The 19,612-nt window shown below is 43.0% G+C and overlaps 1 protein-coding gene and 2 long non-coding RNA genes across 3 annotated transcripts in view; 1 reads left to right on the top strand and 2 right to left on the bottom strand.

Annotated features, from left to right (window-relative positions):
• LOC141381098 (uncharacterized) overlaps window positions 1-19,612 on the bottom strand; it is a 77,587-nt gene that overhangs the window by 38,241 nt on the left and 19,734 nt on the right. The gene's annotated exons all lie outside the window — the stretch shown is intronic.
• LOC141381103 (uncharacterized) overlaps window positions 1-19,612 on the top strand; it is a 76,574-nt gene that overhangs the window by 22,094 nt on the left and 34,868 nt on the right. The window lies entirely within an intron of this gene.
• On the bottom strand, window positions 369-7,735 carry LOC141381091 (uncharacterized). Its single transcript, XM_073943907.1, has 2 exons — window positions 7,638-7,735; window positions 369-1,790 (listed from the first exon to the last, which is right to left on the bottom strand). The coding sequence occupies exons 1-2, from the start codon at window positions 7,684-7,686 to the stop codon at window positions 529-531; spliced, it is 1,311 nt and encodes a 436-aa protein (XP_073800008.1). The 5' UTR covers window positions 7,687-7,735; the 3' UTR covers window positions 369-528.

A 19,612-nucleotide genomic window follows, 5' to 3' on the forward strand; every position in this document is an offset into this window, starting at 1 on the left:
GAACTTGACTCTTCTCCGTTATCCCATCTGCCTCCCGATCGATGCTCGCCTGCCTGACCTCTCTCATGCTCGCCGATTTGGACAATGTTGCCGAGTTACCTTTCGCTCTCGCCGAGCGATCTCATCATTTTCATTTGAGTCACAAGTCTTGGCTCGTCATTGTTTTGAAGAGTTAATAAAATCCTTTTTGTGTTAACAGCATTTGCGTTTGGATCCGTCTCTCCGGGTGTGACATATCCTGCCTTTTTAGGGAACTTAGTAACATTGTAAACATGAATATTCTAGAAATCGCAGATTTTGAAGGACAACCTTGATAAATTATTAAAGATCCGCTCACCATCTTGCAAAATCAGCAAAAACTGAAAGTCATTTTGAGGAAAACTTTTATTAATATCTCATTTAAAACAGCATTCATTGATTCAACTTTCCAGAATTGGTTTCCTGTATTTGTTCTGTACAGCAGAAATGTAAAAGTGTTACTGTACTCTGTGTAGTGTGTTGTGTTATATGTGAATCTAACTGATGGATCTAACCATGATTCAATGCTGAAACTTCAACAGTGATGCGAGCTCGCATCCTGAGGCTCTCTAGAAAGGCTCTGCGAATGTAACGGGCTGGGACTCCCTGAGGCACGAGGATCTGAGACACGGTGGTGCTTTCACCAGGGGTCTGTGGCGTGTTCAGCAGGACCTGCAGGTTGTAGTATCTCTGATTGTTGCGGTTTATGGGACTCTGCGAGTCAACATGAACAGCAGGCGAACGTATCAGATCAGAGCGGGCCTCGTCCACCAGATACCCATTGTGCCATTGACTGATTAAGTTTTCCACCTCGTGTCTCAATCGACTAGCATCTGTGATGTCCTCAGGGGCTGGCTCAGCAGTAAAGTCAGTTATTATTTTGTTTCCTTTGTCCACCCTTGTGCATATCACAACTATCTGACGGTTGCTTTCAGGGGTTCTCCTGCTGAGATGTGTATCAGTGACGTAGGTGCACTCTGCTTCTTCAATGGGCCCACAGTAATCATATTCTGTGTCTGAGGTCCAGCACCAGTTGTAACGATAGCCATGTAAGCCACAGGAGTGATCTGAGTGACAGGGCTTACCTTTATAAGTTACATTCACCTCTGGAGAGCAGTAGTCCCAGCCATCCCCATCCTTATCAGTGTGGCACCAGTAGTAATCTTTACTCTCATAATACCGACATTCGTCAATGCAAACTTTATTTCTGTAAGTCCAGTGGGTAAACGTCCTTGGCTCCACGAGCCCACAGTAACCCCAGCCACCCTCCACTTCACACCAGTTGTATTTGTGATTGTGCTTTCCACATGGGCTGTCTTCTTTACATGGCCTGTTCATGTAATCTGTGTTTTCAGAAAGAGAACAATAATCCCATCCCTGTTCGGTACTGCACCAATAGTAGTTTTGACCTCTTCGTTTACAGTGGTTGTAACACAGCGCACCTGTTTGGGATCCATAATGTCTGTCATCCGTTATCAGCCCACAGTATCCCCAATGAAACAAATCAGTTTCACACCAATAGTAGTCATATCCACGCTTCCTGCACATATTTAGACACTCCCTGTCCCAGTAGTCTACGTTTGCTTTTGGTGAACAGTACATTTTCTGGGACTGTCCATCTTTATCGATAGTCTTGCACTTGTATTCGCCCCAACTGGCCTTGCAGTCTTCAACACAGCGCGTTCCTAAATGAGTCCAGAAAATTTTCTCAGCACTCGATAAACAGAAGACGAGGAGCAGAAGGAGAGAGACGTTCAGATGCTTCATTTTTTCTGTCAAGAGGAGAATGAAGTGATGAAAGGCAACACCACCAGTCTGAAATGAGTAGGACATATATACAAAGCATGATCACAGCCATTCAAGTAAATATGTTGGCTGAAATTCACCCTTGTTGCAAAAAACAACATGCACTTTAAAGTCAAGCACTCAAATATTAAGGAAAAATAATTATACTTAAAGGGACATTTCACGTTAGTATTTAAATTCTGTCTGCATTTGCTCATTCTGGGGCCTCATGTATCAATGCTGCATACGCACAAAAACTTTGCGTACGCCAGGTTTCACGCTCAGAATCGATCACGTTTGGATTTACTAATGATGAAGTGAACGTGGGAATGTGCGCAGCTCCACGCCAGCTTTCTGGCTGGCGTACGCACATTTTTTGTGCGTGTCTGTTTTATTTCCCTTGGCGACTCCTAGAGGCAGTTGTGTTAAATTGCTCTTTACAAAGTGTCTGAGCCTTGCAATGGCAACTGTATGAGACGGGTTCATCTAGCAGGTATATAAGGTTTCCATACCATACAGTTGACCAGCTAAATATTAAAGCGCAATTTGCAGCGGTCGCCTGTTTTCCCAATGTAATCTGAGCTAACTTATTGATGATTCCTACTTGTCTTTCTCGTGATAAATAGTTGTCAAAATCTGATATGTAGCGGGGGAAAAAACAAGAAAGAGTTCATCAGACGCTGGATTCAAACCGAGTTCATGCTCAAACATGTCAAAACATGTTAACATGCGTCTTATGAGCTGCGCCACTAAGACTTTTACGATTGCTGCAACATTTACACCTATAAATCACACTATTTATTTTTTTAATTCACTCAGTGCGATGTTCAGACCCAACTGTGTTAACCGCATCAGCTAAACTCTCCCACTCAATTTTTTTCTTTTGTTGTTAATTCCGGAGAACAAACTTGCAAATAACACCGTTTTCCTCCGGTCTACCTCCGAAAGGAGCACCTCCAATTCACATTCTGTTCAAAGTTTCTCTTTTTGCTTGCTTTTGCCATTGCTTTTTCATTGGGTTTTGCCAAAGTAGAGTCATTAGCATATTCATACGGGGGAGGAGGCAGGGAGGGATTTTGTGCTCGTGCATGTTGCGCTCAGTTTCACGTTCATTCGGATGTACAAAGAATATGCGTGAGATTCGGCGTACACAGTGTTTCATACATCTGAATTTTTTTCTGCGTACGCACATTTATAGCTTTGTGCATACGCAATGTTTTAGTATGATTTCCACGCAAGTCTTCGTACATGAGGCCCCTGGACTTTAAGATGAAGCTCAGTAAGCATTTACTCATACTGGGGCCTCGTGTATCAACGCTGCGTACGCACAAAAACTTTGCGTACGCCAGGTTTCACGCTTACATTTGGATTTACTAACGATGAAATGAACGTGAGTGTGCCTGCGCCAACTTCATGTCTGGCGTACGTGTGATTCTTGTGTGTGTTTGTTTTATTTCCATTGGCGACTGCTAGAGGCAAACACGTTAAATTGCACACTACAAAGTATCACACCAACACATGTAAAAAAACATTGCTGTTAATTTATAATTGATGAAATGAGTTCATTGAATATTTTTTTTTATACCAGTTATGTGATTTAGAACATATAAAAGCAAATGTACATAACCTTTAGTCCAGGGGTTTTCAAAGTGTGAGGAGCGCCTTCCCTTGGGGGTGCCAGAGCATGTCAGGGGAGGCGCGGGAAAAATATTATATAATAAAAATATAATTATTAAGTTTAATTATTATATGTATTTTTTATTATATTTAAACGTTTTAATTAAACAAAGCTAAAAAAAAGTATACGTCAAAAATAAGAAAACCTTTTTTACCCAGAAGGCCATAGCTGTGAATTCGCTTCTGTTTGGCAAGCCCGCCAATACAGGTATTTGCCTGCTAATACAATGGGTCGGTTTCTGAGACCCCCCGATTCAAAGCCTTCAAGTTCAGAGCTTAAACCCAAAAGACGACGATATGATGATCAGTATTTCAGTTTAGGATTTACGTGGACAGGACCAGCTGATGAACCACGACCTTTATGTGTGGTTTGTCAAGATATTTTGGCTAATGACAGCATGAGACCCGCTAAACTTCGACTGTTTTGACTGGTATGAACAGTTCTTGGATCCATCATCCTAGTTTTAAAAACGTTATATTAAAATACTTGTTATTACTCTGTAAATAATTGCACTTTCATGCAAATGATGATAAAAGTGAGTTAACAGTCTGACATCTGTCTGTGTCTTTATATATATATATATATATATATATATATATATATATATGTGTGTGTGTGTGTGTGTGTGTGCACGTGTGTTTGGGAGGAGGGGGGAGCCAATAGATAAGTTGTGTCAAAAGGGAGGCCCACTGTCTTAACGTACGTTCACACCGAAAGCGGCGAGAGCGTCAAAGTAGCCGGAAGTCATTCATTTTCAATGAGAGCCGGCGACGATAAGCGGCGAGGAGCAGCGCGGCGCGTCTTCGCCGGTGTGAGCGTCGAGGAGAGTTGAAATGAAGTCAACTTTATGGTAATGAGCTATGATGCGGTTAGGCGGCAAGCAATCAGAATGAAGACGTCCATCGCTTGATTGCAGTTCAGAGAACACAGACCAGTGAACTTTGGTTCCGATCACATTTGTTCCCAAGGGTTTGATTATTGCGGTTGCCGGATTTCCAATTATTTAAATTTTTTTCCTACAGGAACATACATTAAATAAGTTACTGGTGAGTTGCTGATGTTCATTAATGTTATATAAATTTATCTTAAAAAAGCGGGAATCTCACGCGATGTGACAGTACAAAACAGTACTGCTGATTCAGGATATTTCAGACATATGGACACATATTGGATAAATAGAGCAAAGCCACACCACATGCAACTTGATCTTCCATTGTTGTATGAATATGATAAGAAGTGCGCAACATTTTCACGCTAGAAACATGTTTTATGCAGGAATGTAACTGATATGCTGCAACGGCTCCTTTAAATATGAGATCAATGTAGCGAGTTTTGACGCTCTCGCTGCAGGAGCTGAAGGCAGAGAGCGTTGTCACCAGGGCGACCAGAGCGACCTTGGACGCTCTCGCCGTTTTCGGTGTGAACGTACGGTTAGACTTTGAAAAACCCTGCTTTAGTCTTTGGCCATGGCAGCGTTGGCCTTATTAGAGGACATTGTCAATGGTGGAATCCGAAGGGAACGCATTTATTAGGGATCACAGTGATTTTCTGGCCCACGATGATGGCTTATTAGCCATTTCAGATTTCCAAAAGCTATTCTCTTGGAGCTCTGTGCTGAGTTGGGTCAAAATTTTGAAAAGAGAGACAGCTAGGAGGCTCCAGTGTGGCGGCGTGGCTTCTTGGTGAGTGATGTATTTAAAGATATTATTCCAGCTAAGTATTTTTATTTTATTGTTTTATTGAACGTAATAATTTAACTGCATATCAGGAGACCGTGGTTATCCATTAAAGATGTGGCTGTTAACCCCCCTCAACAACCCACAAACTGACCAAGAGGGCAGATGCAATGATGCCCATTCTCGCACTCGGTCAGTTGTAGAGCGGGCGATTGGGCAGCTGAAATGCCGGTGGCGCTGCCTTAAGAGGGGAGGCGTGCTGCTATACCACCCTTGCAAAGTATTCCTCTAATACAGGGGTGCTCAATCCTGTTCCTGGAGAGCCACCTTCCTGCAGATTTCAGTTGCTACCCATATCAAACACACCTGAACCAATTAATTAGGACCTGAACTGCACTTGATAATTACAGGCAGATGTGTTTGATATGGGTAGCAACTGAAATCTGCAGGAAAGTGGCTCTCCAGGAACAGGATTGAGCACCCCTGCTCTATTACATCTGTGTCTCCCAGTGTCACCGACTCGGTCCCAGTCATTCCCCTCGCTGGCCAGCAGAGGCCACCATCTCCAGACTTTTAAGCATTACATCATCCGTTTACTCTGATCCAGCACACCTGATCTTCATCCCGCTAATGACCCACGTACCCTTTATAAGCAGCTCTCTCACACTCAGTCTTTGCGAAGTCTTGTTTAGCCCCGGCCAGCATCACTGAGCATTCTATCCTGCCTGATCTCCTGTGTACAACTTCTGCCCGTCTCTTGACTCTTCCTGCCTTCTGCCTGTCCTCGACCAAAGCCTATTACACGGACTCTGAATCACGCCGCCTGCCCTCGACCAAAGCCTGTTACATGGACTCTGAATCACGCTGCCTGCCTCTGACCCATGCCTGGTAAATCACTCTGTGTCTGTCAGCTGCCAGCCCTACAACCTTCATTGCTGTTAATGTTGTATGTTCGCACATCCGTGCTTGTTGTATGTTGAGTAAAGTGTGACTTAATAAATACTGCATAATGGATCCCTCTGTGTCAGTCTCCCCGTTACACCCAGAGACACGGGTACTACTCCAGACAGTTAAGTGTCACCCACAATTGGGGCCACTCTCTCCTCAAAGGGTGTTTGTTCAGCATTCCCTGTTCGGTCCACACTTTGACCGTGCATCACTGTTCTCCTTTTAACCTGCACCTTTACATCGAACTATTTCTTTTTTGATTTCACTCACAGTGCGATGTACAGACCCCACTGCGTTAACCACGTCAGCTAACTCACACAATTTTTTTTTTTTCCTTTTGTTATTAATTCCGGAGGACAACCTCACTGAAAAAACTAACTTAACCAGCCTAGGCTGGTTGGCTGGTTTTTGCTGGTCGACCAGGCAGGTTTTAGAAGGGTTTTGGCCATTTCCAGGCTGGTTTCCAGCCATTTCCAGCCTGTTTTTAACTGGTCAGGCTGGAAAATGACCAGCTAAAACCAGCTTGACCAGCCTAGCCAGGCTGGGAGCCTAGCCAAAACCAGCTATGTCCAGCTTAAACCTTAAGGTTTTAGCTGGATTTAGCTGGTCATTTTCCAGCCTGACCAGCTAAAACCAGGCTGGAAATGGCGGGAAACCAGCCTGGAAATGGCCAAAACCCCTCTAAAACCTGGCTGGTCAACCAGCCAACCAGCCTAGGCTGGTAAGCTGGATTTTTCAGCAGGGAAATTTGCAAATAACACCGTTTGTCTCCAGTCTACCTCTGATAGGAGCACCTCCAATTCACATTCTGTGAATTTTCTCTTCTTTCTAGCTTTGGCCATTGCTTTATTGTTTGGTTTTGCCAAAGTAGACCATATTTACATTACCATATTTACATAGGTGAAGAGGCAGGGAGGGGTTTTGTGCTCGAGCATGTTTTGCTCAATTTCACATTATTTTAGATGTACAAAGAGAATATTTGTGGAACTCTGCGTACGCAGCGTTTCATACATCTGATAATTTTTACTGCGTACACACATGTCCATACGCAATGTTTTAGTATCAATTCAATGCAAGTCTTTGTACATGTGGCCCCTGGACTTTAAAATGAAGCTCAGTCAGCATTTACTCAACCTCGACTTTAAAATAAAGCTATGTCTTCCAGCTATTGTACAACTAATGGAGATAATCCCACCACTCCAAAATAAATACAGGTTTTTTGGTAATTTGGTGAAAACATAAACAAACCCAACTGCTGGTATCAAAACAAATATATCTGAAAAGCTAATAGCAGTGTTTGATTATTTATTGTTTTTTCAAGTAAAAAAAAATAAAAAATATATATATATATATATATGAATTTTGGATGTTTTAATAAACAAGGCAACACATTAACCTGCAAAGTAACTTACTTATTCTTACATTTTTATGAATTATATCAGTTTGTCTTTGTCTTTTTTTTTCAATTTGAAACACTATCTATAATATCTAAAAGTTTAACTAAATAAATAATATGTACAATTGATACTCACCATGAAAAGCCTGGTCTTGTATGAGATTCTTTTTGGAAGCAAAGCACATTTTGTGCTGGGTTTGTTTTTCTTTCTAGGACTTTGTACCGAACAACTGCAAACATTAAACCTGATTTCATGTCAACATTAAACTCTTCAACCAAAGAGATATTCTGAGTGACTGGTGTGCATTTTTCATTTCTTATATTTTTATTAGACTGCATGAAATATACATCAAACGGCTATATGCATTGTCACCATCTATTACTTGAATGTGAATTGGGAAAATATACATGTCAGCAGGGTACTATTCCATGAAACAAGATTAGAAAAAAGCCAGGCTTATTTAGTTAAGTCAGGTTTACTCACTCATACATTTTCCTTTGACTGAGGCCCCGTTTACACTAGTGCGTTTTAGTTTGAAAACGCATAAGTTTTGCTACGGTTACGCCATCTGTCCACACTACGCCGGAGTTCTCGAGCGCCGAAAACGGAGCTTTTTGAAAACGCTGGAGAGGCCGTTTTCATTCTGAAACGCTGCTGCTCCGTCTCAGTGTGGATGGGGAAAGACGGAGACATCTGAAAACGGACTGCAAACGTTCAATCTGATTGGGGCTTTTCCTGAATATTAAGTAGCCCACACACAGTTCAGTCTTGCATCCTCTTATTGTAAGTTAAGACTTCGCAAGTTTGATCAAGGCTGCAGTCTCCCCCTTCTCAGTTTGATATGGAAAACATACAGAGGACACGCGTAAATCTTCAAAAGGAACAGTGTACTTTATAACTTCATTCACATCACCTTGGCTACGTTGTTTCACTTTCTCAACAATAAAATGTAAACATGATTTAAGGAACTGCCTATTTTCTTTTTAATATTAGAAAACTTAACAGACAGCAGAAATGTTGAGGCGTCGTGCTGCATATATGAGCGTCATCTTCACTGTGTGGATATTTATAACAAAACGGAGCCTATAACAACTGCCTCCTTTCAATTTCAGTGAAAATACGAAACGCACCCTCTCTTTTGCTGAATATCAGTTTTAATAATCGATAACGGCCATTATAAAAGTATAACATACAATAAGTTTATACATTATAGAAAATAAAGGCAAGCGATCAGTCAATGTACCTGGATTAATCATTAACTTATCTTTGCACTTAACCAAAACATGTTACCCGTGAACAAGTAACTTAATAGATTCCAATGACCAAAGTCAGGGAATATGTCGTTAGATAAAGACAACAACATGAATGAAATATCACGTTTAGCAAATATAGTGAGATTAGATCCAGCGGGAGATGCTTGATGAGCAGTCCGACAAGCAGAGCTCTCATCTGGGTAGACATGCTGCAGCGCTTGCCTGAGAGTGTGTGTGTGGTCACGTGATGTGCGTTTTCAGCGTTTTGGTGTGGACGGAGAGCAGTTCAGAAACGCTGGGTAAAACGCGAGTGTGGACGCGGATCGTTTTCATTCTACAACGCCGTTTTAAAACTAAAACGCACTAGTGTAAACGGGGCCTAAGTCCCTTGTTTTAAGAGTTCACACTTATGGCCGTTAAGTGTATGATCGTTTTCACTGAGTAATACGGTTTTGTTCAGTTCGATGCGCTTTTATGGCCTGTAACTGTCAAAGGGTACCTAAAAGCAAACCATACTGTACCACTTTTTGGTCACCATTTGCAAAGGGTACCTAGCATGAAAAAGGGTATCAAAAGGTGGAGTTAGACGTGCAGCTGAACACTATTAGTTTACAGAGATACGTCATTCGCAGAAGCAGGAGAATGAAAACAAAGGAAGCGTAATTTAAAAAAAAAACACACATCTGAGACATCATGACGTAATAAAATGTATATATAATAAAGCCATGGTCGACCCGAGCTCAAACAAATCATTTCATCGTCTTGATGAACAGCCACAAAGCCAAGAAAAACAAAATCTGCTGTGTCCTGTTGTTGTTGTCGTCTAAAAGCAGTTTTACTTTCTCGTGATCGTTCGCTGTGCGTCTATATTTGAAATAACGAACTTCTTGATCTCATATTAATAAGGTGCGTGTGATCATTGAAGCATTTTAGATTTACAATCCTTTTAGAAAGGCATAAACGCGAGAGAGAACCCGAAAAACAGCAGGCAATAATGATTTCTGCAATATAAAACATGAACAAACTGCCATGTTTAACTATTATCATCACCTTTTCGACTCACATGAGAGGTTTGCATTTACTGTGAGCTATATTATCTTATTATTATTTTATAATATTTTATTTCCTTGAGTAAAAATGACCTTGTCTTAAACCTTGTCGTATACCACGCCTAACAAAAGGGTATCCTTTTGTCAGTGGAAATGCAAGCCTGATAAAGGTGACCTATATCATACTGTATTTATGAGCTGATGATTGATAACTAGGGGAGTTTGGCATGCTGTCCCAGGAGAGAGCCCTGAGCTCAGAAGATCCCCGAGCCTGGGGCTCCCTCCTGTTTCAAAGGGTAAGAGGGGAGTTCAAGCTCAGGTAGGTCTCGAGAACTCCCCTAGTTTAGTTATTAGAGGTGTGAACCTATACTGGTCTCACGGTTCGGTTCGGTTACGATTACGATTATCATGCCTTCGATTCGGTTCAATTCGATATTTCGGTGCATTGAGGATACTATCCATATACAGTGTTATATTTTAGAGGGGAGGCTATAACAAGCTGTCTGTATAAACACACAGACACACAGCACCACACTGTCTCTCATTCACACACATAAACAAACATAGACAGCACCAAAGAAACAAGCACACACACACTTAAGCCCTCGCAACAGGGAGAGCTCGCGAAGAGCGGAGCAGAAAAACGAAAAAAAATAAGCACTTTTCTGACGGTCCCTTGCTGAGAGCTCCTCTCAGCGCAAGCTATCCCGGCTAAACACATATTGCGAGGGCTTAAACAGAGCAGTGCTCCTAGTGTGGAGCGAAAAAAAAGAAAGACAGCTGTGAAACATAACCAGCTTTGTCTTTTTGTAGGAAACACACTTTAGATCTTTTTAGGGTAAGAGGTTTTTGAGTTATTGCCATCTGTAACTGAATGTGTGTCAAGAATATCGAAAACAAAACCAACTGAACCGCGCTCATTTCTGGCGCCCCCCTGGATATACAGCGCCCTTAGCATTTGCCTATGGTGCCTATGCCACGGGCCGGCCCTGAGTTGGCTGAGTGTTGTAAATACTCGCGCTCACCTCCCTCACGACAGAGAGCACAGGAGATAAATGACGTCAGTACATAATAACCAATTATTACTGAACCGATAGCGAATTGTCCGCATCTGCATCGCGGTGCACCAAAGAAACAATTAATTTTGACACCCCTATTAGTTATGGCCTATGACAGATTATTGGGTTTGGTATGTAGAGATAAACTGCTGACTGAAAGGCATATATAGGAGCCTGACTAAGAGCTCATCTACTGTGCCACTTTGGTTTAGTTAATTCACTTATAGCACATGTCTTTGGACTCTGGGAGGAAACCAGAGAACCTCAAGCGAGCAAGAAGAGAACATTTTAACTCCTGTAATGGAAATTCATTTATATTCATTTTCTAGATGTGTATGCATTTTCCATATTGCTTAACTTTTCTGTGTGAGACTACTTTGTCCCTTGTCCTCCGTCCTATGCTTTAGCATGAAAGGCTGTTTGATATATGGTGTGAAAGGGGCATAGGTCAGAACGGCTGAAACACCTGGTGCAAACATGGTATGGTTTGTGAGGGGCAGAGCGGAGAGACAGTTAAGGTCAACATGGTATGGCCTGATTAGAAGTGACTTCGTAAGCAGTTCAAGGGAGAAACCAGATATAAGAGGGAGCACACTCTGTTTTCAGTGTCTCACTCTGCAGAAACTGTCGTTGCTTTATGATCGTGACCTTCTTAGCAAAGAATAAAACCTTAAAAGACACTTTGGGTAAGAATTTGTCTTCTTGACCACTGAGAGAGCCTCTTTACAGAAAAATTGCCACTACACTCTGTACAGAAACACTAATGCCGAGTTCAGACTGCATGAATTTCAAAGTAGTCGTGTCACAGACGTTTTCACACTGCTTGACTATCTGGGCTAGCGTTTCGTCGCTGCTTTGTTTACACTGCAAGATGGATCGGCGACATGGACATTCACATTGCATGACTTAACTATAGGAAGAATCTCTGACAACTTCGTCCAAACTACGTCTCACAGCCAAAAACATGTTGTATATCTTTTGTTATTAACTACATAATGAGGTAGAAGCCTTTAATGGGGTAGAACATGTACATGTTTGCTCACCTGGGTTTAAAGAATTAGCCATTTCTCCTCAACATTAATAATAAACGAATTTCTTTCTTTATGAAACGTCAAACAGACACGGTTGCTCCTGAGTCCTGTCAAACCTCCACTAGTTTTTCCTCCATTTCGTGGGTCCAAATAAACCGAAAATGAGCGCTTTTAACTTCTCCCCCAGCCTCCCGCGGGCCTGCAGCAGGTATACACACATGCACACACAAGTGAATGCCGCTCTCTCATTGGCTGTAGGCGATCGCTGATGTTATTTTCAGTCAAAACTCAATTCACACGGCATGATTTGAATCGCCGAAAGCTCCAGATATTTAGCATGCCAAATATCTTACAGGCATCGGCGACGTATCAGTGATTCTCTCAGATTGCGTCTTTGAAAGTTCATACTGTGTGATTGTCACTCACGTGCACGAGCAGCGATTTGCCTGTGATTTCAGGCATTTGTCTGCGATTTCTCAAAACCTGTCGGCAAGCCAAAATCGGGGCTGAAATCACGCAGTCTGAACTAGGCATAACTGGCCCAGCCAGGACTTGAACCAGTGACCTTCTTGCTGTGAGGCCCTATACTGGATAATCTAGGAAAGAGGGAGAGAAGTAGGGATGGATAACTGAGATGAAGATAACTGAGGTAAGAAACTCTGGTTATTTATAGTGTGTTTGGATTTATCTGTTTGGTAAATCACGTGTTAGCTAACGTGGGACCAGCTGTGGTCAATCATAAGAACGTGATGCTCTCGAGATTAGTTTATAAACAAATTTCACTTATAAGGGGTCGCTACAGCGGAATGTTTTAAGCAGTGGATGCTCTTCCAGTCACAACGTCACAGGTCTAGATGATTTTTGCTTTAGAGTCCTTTTTTGCGCCCTTAAAGGGCCATGAAACCCCCTCGTTTCAGCAGGGTGTTTTCACACCTCTACTTTGGAAAAAGTCAGAAAAGTGGGCGTGTCCAGCTCTGTTTAGGGGGGAGTGTAGGAGGAAGAAAAGTAGGATGGTGTAGGAGTGTCTATTTGGGCACGCGAGAGTTTCAGAATCAAAATACACACACACACACACACACACACATACAGGAGAATGTGATGGTGTTTAACCTAGATGGACATCTGTAGTCGAATTATTTGCCAAATTATGAAATGGTGGACTTTAACTGCAGATTGGCTCTTTCATTCAGGGAATTCAGTCATCTCCCTCGCGACAAACGAGATATTTGATTCGAGGAACTGCTCTAAGCGTGTATTTTTCATGCAATGTTTGATACCGCACGGTGAATGAGAGAAAAAAACCCTCAGCATTTCCCAGAAACTTAGATGCACACGGCAGGTAGCGTCAGAAAGCCGCGTGTTATTCCGGTCACAAAATGCGGTAAAAACCCTACACGAGGTTAAAGTTTGGTTGTGGTGCTAACGTGTTTACACTCGGTGCAATAGTTTGTTCGACACAAATAAACTGAGTAAACAAAGAGCACTGCTCGCTCACTTACCAAATCTGTAGAGACAGGACAATCACCAGCAACTAGAGCCGCGTCTTTATTAAGAGGAGACTACAAGCGAATCCGGATCTCAGCGTTTGCAGATGAGAACAGTTCTCAGGTAAACAATAATCCTCCTTAGACACGTAAGTTATTGTTGTCGAGCGTCGCGTACATTGTTAATCCACACGAGTGTCCAGCTGCGCTCTCACAGAGAGAAAATGAAAACAAAACTTCACTGCAGCAAACTATAAAAGCAACACTTCACGCTTGCTGTGCCAACACAACGTGGCGTCTCTGTCGTCTAAACACTGTGAAAGTAATGAATATTAATGAAGTTGCACAGCAGAGTGCGCTGATTGGTTTGAACCAAGCCTTACTCATGCATTAATGCATCACACTGTAAGACGTAATAAAACACACTCTGGCACAGACGCCCAGTCTGCACGCTGGAATACACGCTATTATGTCATGGCCGTGACGCAGCTTCAAAAATTCGTTTCAAACCGGAAGTATGAATTTGCTTGAAATAACGCAAAAACAACCAATTTACACTTTTTAGTGAAATATAGGTGTCCTAATAGTGTTTTTAGCAGTGTTTCGTGACCCTTTAAGGCCCTTGTACACGGAGACGTTTTTGTTGCTCACATTTTCCATCAACGTTTAACACCTCATGACTAAATAAAGGGCGTCAATGTGATTGTGCACACCAATGTGCAAAACGGCAGGTGCAAAAGCATCATTTAAAAAAAAACACCTCACGCTCGTTTTTTTGTTTTGACGTGGCGCGTCAAAATCTTTTCCACCAATCAGATTGCCACTTTTGTTCACGTACACAGAGCTGCTGAAGTGACTGTAAACAGCACTTGGAGGCTCTCAAGCGCAAAACTGTCAATGCGAGCGCACATTGAAGAAGATGCCAAGAGGCGATATGAACGTGGAGCTGCTTATTGCTCTGTGAACAATAATCATTTCTTCATGGCTAGAGCGGGAGCTGCTGCTGGAACCATCCATGCTTGTTCGAGTCACCAGTAACTTTAACAACAAACGTGTAAACTTCCTCTCTTCCTCTTCTTCTGTGTTATAAGCGGGTGTCAGAAGCTTAAATTTGTGTAGCCCCATCTAACGTCAATGAGTGATTTTGCATACTCTTCTGCTTGACGCCAGTGAAAATTGATGGGTTTAAATATGAAAAAAAAACAAACGTCTCATAAAATGCTGATGATAAACGCAAACGAAAAGCGTCCCAGGGGTAGGAGCCTTTAGACCTTGCTGTCTGTCACACAACCAGCGATCGCTTCCCAGAGGATCGCTGGTTTTCACATGAACTCTCAGGACTTCCGTATTTCCCAGGACTACATTTTCATACATGCACTGCTCCCAAACACGCACGTCTGTTCATTCATCTTTCCTGATTGCAAACACCAGCTGGACCTTGTTCACAGACTGATTTCACGCCATTCATAAGCCACTCTCTCACGTTACCAGTTTGCCGAGTCTTGTTTCCCTGTGTACATTACAACGCGGTTCCCTGTCTTGTTTCTCTGTGTTTAGACCCTAGCCTCGTATCCCAGTTATCCTGTTTAGCCGCCTGCCTTTTGACTGTCACTCCACCCCAGTCGAGGTTACAGAAGACTCGGCCAAGACATGGATCCAGCAGGTATTCAATTCATGCGCCTCCGTCAGGATGCCAGGCCAATTGAAGATTATGTGGAGGACTTTATTAATCTGGCCTACAGTACCACCCTGGATGAGGTATGTCTCAGAATATTTTTTCATGGAGGACTTTCTGAGCCATTGTACTCCATGATGCTGTAGAGAGCAAGACCCGCTGGCAACGGGGCTTGCGACCCAGTTTCCACAACCAGCTCACAAGAAGGCTTCCAGTCCCAAGTCTGTTCCTGCCCCTGAAAGGCCATCTCCAGAGCTGCCAGATCCTCCAGTGCTGCCAGATCCTCCAGTGCTGCCAGATCCTCCAGAGCTGCCAGACCGTCCAGTGCTGCCAGATCCTCCAGAGCTGCCAGACTGTCCAGTGCTGCCAGACCGTCCAGTGCTGCCAGAGCTGGCAACACCGCTGCAAGTACCGACGCCGAAGCCAGCGCCTCAGCCAGAGCCGACGTTGCTGCCAGCGCCTCAGCCAGAGCCGACGTTGCAGCCAGCGCCTCAGCCAGAACCGACGCCGCAGGCAGAGCCGACGCAGCAGCCAGCGCCAGAGCCGTCGTTGCAGCCAGCGCCTCAGCCAGCGCCGCCGCCGCCTGAGCTTCCCGAGTGGTCGCCGCCTGAGCTTCCCGAGTGGCCGCCGTCGCCGCCTGAGCTTCCCGAGTGTCCGCCGCCGCCTGAGCTTCCCGAACGGCTACAGCTCCTCGCCCTGTCGGCGCCATCCAGACTCCTCGTCCTGTCGGCGCCATCCAGACAGCTCACCCAGCCGGCGTCATCCAGACTCCTCGCCTTGCCGATCCCAATCCGGCTCCTCGCCCTGCCGGCTCTTTACAAGCCTCCAACCCTGCCGGCTCCTCGCAGTACTCCAGGTCCTTCGCTGCCACACGATCCAGGACCATTGCAGCTCCACTCACCCAGGTACGCCCCAGCTGCATGGTCCTGGCCCTTCATCCCTCCCCCTGTTCCGCCTCCGCCTCCCGCCTGAACAGTAGTGGAGTGTCTGGAATCCACTCCTAGAGGGGGGGCTATGTCACACAACCAGCGATCGCTTCCCAGAGGATCGCTGGTTTTCACATGAACTCTCAGGACTTCCGCATTTCCCAGGACTACATTTTCATACATGCACTGCTCCCAAACACTCACGTCTGTTCATTCATCTTTCCTGATTGCAAACACCAGCTGGACCTTGTTCACAGACTGATTTCACGCCATTCATAAGCCACTCTCTCTCGTTACCAGTTTGCCGAGTCTTGTTTCCCTGTGTACATTACAACGCGTTTCCCTGTCTTGTTTCTCTGTGTTTAGACCCTAGCCTCGTATACCAGTTATCCTGTTTAGCTGCCTGCCTTTTGACCATTTGCCTGTTTAAACATTTACGATTCCGGACTGCCTTTATATACCTGTTTGCACCTGATGACCATTGCTTGCCTGACTTTTGAATAAACTGCATAGTGGATCTTACCTCCTGTAGTCTCCTGTCACTCCACCCCAGTCGAGGTAACACTGTCACACCTCAGCTCCTGCATCCCAGCTTCAGGTGTTTTAGTATTTTCGTTGTGTGTGTGTGTGTGTGTAAAGTGTATTTATAATTGATGGTTTTAATTGTTTTCAAAAGTATACATTTTGCTTACTTTCATATGCATTTTAAATTTTAATATTATCGTATATTTTTTACCTACCCGCGTCTCTTGCTGTTTACTGCGAGCTTTCCTGTGTTGCCTTTGATTTAAATTATAGGTCCCTGGTAATATTCCAGGGTGGTGTAGTCGTTAGCTTTTCAACTTTATCAAACCCCTTGGTTATGCCACAATAATATATATTTTGTATTATAAATAATATCAGCCCTTGTAATAGAAAGATTACAGCAAACTGATCTGTGTGAATTCTTTTTTAATAATGCTACATCCTCTTTTGTGAGTAAGATCCTCTTAAACATCAGCATTTATCTAACCTAAACACTCATGGCAATCTAAATAAAAAAAGAAGATTGTTGCGTTTTTATATACCTTGTAGATCAGGGGTTCCCAAACTTTTCAGCCCAATGCCAGTAACTTGCGACCCCCAATATCCTCTGAGGTGGTTATGAATAAAGAAACCTTGCATGCAATGACGCAGACACACCAATTAAATTTGTGTCAGTGCTTAAAATGTGCCAGAAAGTATAACCTGATGTTATAAAATCAAAATGCATCTGACGCTATTGCTGCCTTTAATATAATGTAATTACTCCAGGGGTCGCAATCCAATAGAACTAGTAAACATAAGCTACTATAGTCACTATATAGTATATAGTTACTATAAAGGACTATTTTTATTTTGAGTATAGTTATGGATAAAATATGTTAATTCTTATGGTTTAAAAAATAAATAGATTTTTGGAAATCACCAGGCGACCCCCCTTCATTGCCCCGCGACCCCTCGGGGGGTCCCGACCCCCACTTTGAGAACCACTGTTGTAGATAACCAAATCATCTTACCTACATCTCCAAAAACCTTAAAGCTCAATTCTACAACAAAACAATTGGTTCTCACCCAGGTAGCAAAGAATTCTGGCCCAGATTTGGCATAAATCTGGCACAGCCGGTAATTATCTGGCAATGGCATTCAGCATGTGGGCCAAACATGGCTCTGGTTTGGCAGAGGTGGCACTGTCTTTAAGGCGGCACACAATACTTGGGCCAGATTTAAAATGTAGTATTTGGCCCAGATGATATTAATTGATATGTTGGCCATGTAAGTTTGGCCTGTCATGACCCACTTTTACAATACATTTTTATTATTTTCAAATAAAGAAAAAAAATTTCTACCAATCAGTTCACTTCGAGAAAAAGCACATCCATAGCACGCCTAAAGCTCAATGATTCATGGGTTTATCAATTTCATTGCAATAGTGACTAAGGGTGTCAGGATCTTCCAAATCCTCGATTCGATTACATTTTCGATTCTGAAGGCACGATTCGATTCGATTTTCGATTATGAATAATTAATTAATTAATGACCAATTGATTATTTGTAGCCTACCGTTTAAACTACCTGACCTGCATGGTCTGTTTTACCCATAAACAAATCATACAGTAAATGAATAAAGGCAAGATACACACATAATTACCACCTGTCAATCACTTTTTCTGCGGGACTCGTGAATAGGCAGTGATCTGTGTCGTTATAATGGCGTCTGTAAAAAAGACGCACAACCAACAGGAACCAACAAACAGTATCTGAGGTGTTCGCTAAAATGACTAAGTACAAGTGAGTGAAAGATTGAAGCAGTCTACTGATCCTCTGACTGCCTGAACCCGCTGTCTCGAGCGCATGGCTGTGTGTGTGCGTCTGTGTGTGTGTGTGTGTCAGAGGTAGAGAGGAAGGAGGGCTGCTCAGAAACGCTACACGCCACTGTGGATGTCAAATCGTTGTCGTTCTAAAATGCCATTTAAAAACAAAGACAGTGTAAACAGGGCCTGAGTGTGTACTTTTCGCGAGCGGATTTGCAACGGGGGCGGGCGGAGGATCGCGATGCCAGTGTTGTCTATCGGACGAACTCTAATACGAACATAGCAGAGCTTGCATAACTGTGTTTTTTTTTGTCGACAACACGAACGTTGTCAACATAACTCACTGGAAATCCAAAATGCTTACACACCGGCGACTTCATTGAAAGAGGAGAGGGTTTAAGCTCTGTCGACGGGTCTCCTGTATCTGCAGTTTAACAAGCGCTTCAACAAGCCTGTTTTTTCCCGCTTGGCAAGCCAAGCTGACGTGACATGGGGGCGTGGCAGCATCGACGATTCTATTTTTTTGATTCGATAATCGAAATTGAGCATAAATTTAGATCGATTTCGATTAAAAATTGAAATCGTGACACCCCTAGTAGTGACACACCTACATATCTAGCCCAGTTCAGGCTCAGTTATGGGTTAATAACTTGGCTGAGAATTGGCCCAGATATGGTCCATGTTTGGCCCTTGCCTGGAAGCCAGACTTGGTCCAGTCATGTACCGTAATTCACTGCGGCATGTGGGCCAAGCAAAAGCTTATTAAGTGGAATAAGCAGAGAAATTTTGCTTTGTGGCACCTTTTAATTGAGAGTGTAGTCAGCTATTAAGCAACCCTGGGTGGTGTCTGATACAGAGAGGTTCAGCTTCTTAGGGCTTGATGAGAGTAAGTGTTCAGGCTCAGATAATAGGTTATGAAAGGAATTACTCTGAGACTTTGCTATATAAACTCATCTGAACACAGGGTTTCTCAGTTCTAGCATGAGTGCCTTTTTTTGGACATAAGTCTAGTTTGACCCTTTGTTTGCTGATGTTGTAACTAGTTTTTGTGACTTAGCAGTCAAGCTTCTTGTTTTTCCACAAAAACACACTGATGTTTGCTTCCATCCACACCACGTATTACAACACTACTCATATCATCTAAACACTACTACAGAATTGCATACACAATAAAACCACATATTGCAATCACAGTGAGGTCCGTTCTAAAATTTGCCAATCATTTAAATTTAATTTACCAACGTTATTATACAACTAGTTCTGTCTAGTTATTCAAATTAATTTATCATCTGCTTTAATTT

The sequence above is a fragment of the Danio rerio genome, chromosome 3 (genome assembly GCF_049306965.1).
Source record: "Danio rerio strain Tuebingen ecotype United States chromosome 3, GRCz12tu, whole genome shotgun sequence".
NCBI classification, from domain to species: Eukaryota; Metazoa; Chordata; class Actinopteri; order Cypriniformes; family Danionidae; genus Danio; species Danio rerio.

What these genes read in the sequence shown, in the direction of transcription:
- LOC141381091 (XM_073943907.1), bottom strand. Translation starts at nt 7,686, where the DNA reads ATGTGCTTTGCTTCCAAAAAGAATCTCATACAAGACCAGGCTTTTCAT. An exon ending in ACAAGACCAGGCTTTTCATG is followed by an intron (nt 1,791 to 7,637) that starts GTGAGTATCAAT and finishes TCCTCTTGACAG; the next exon opens with AAAAAATGAAGCATCTGAAC.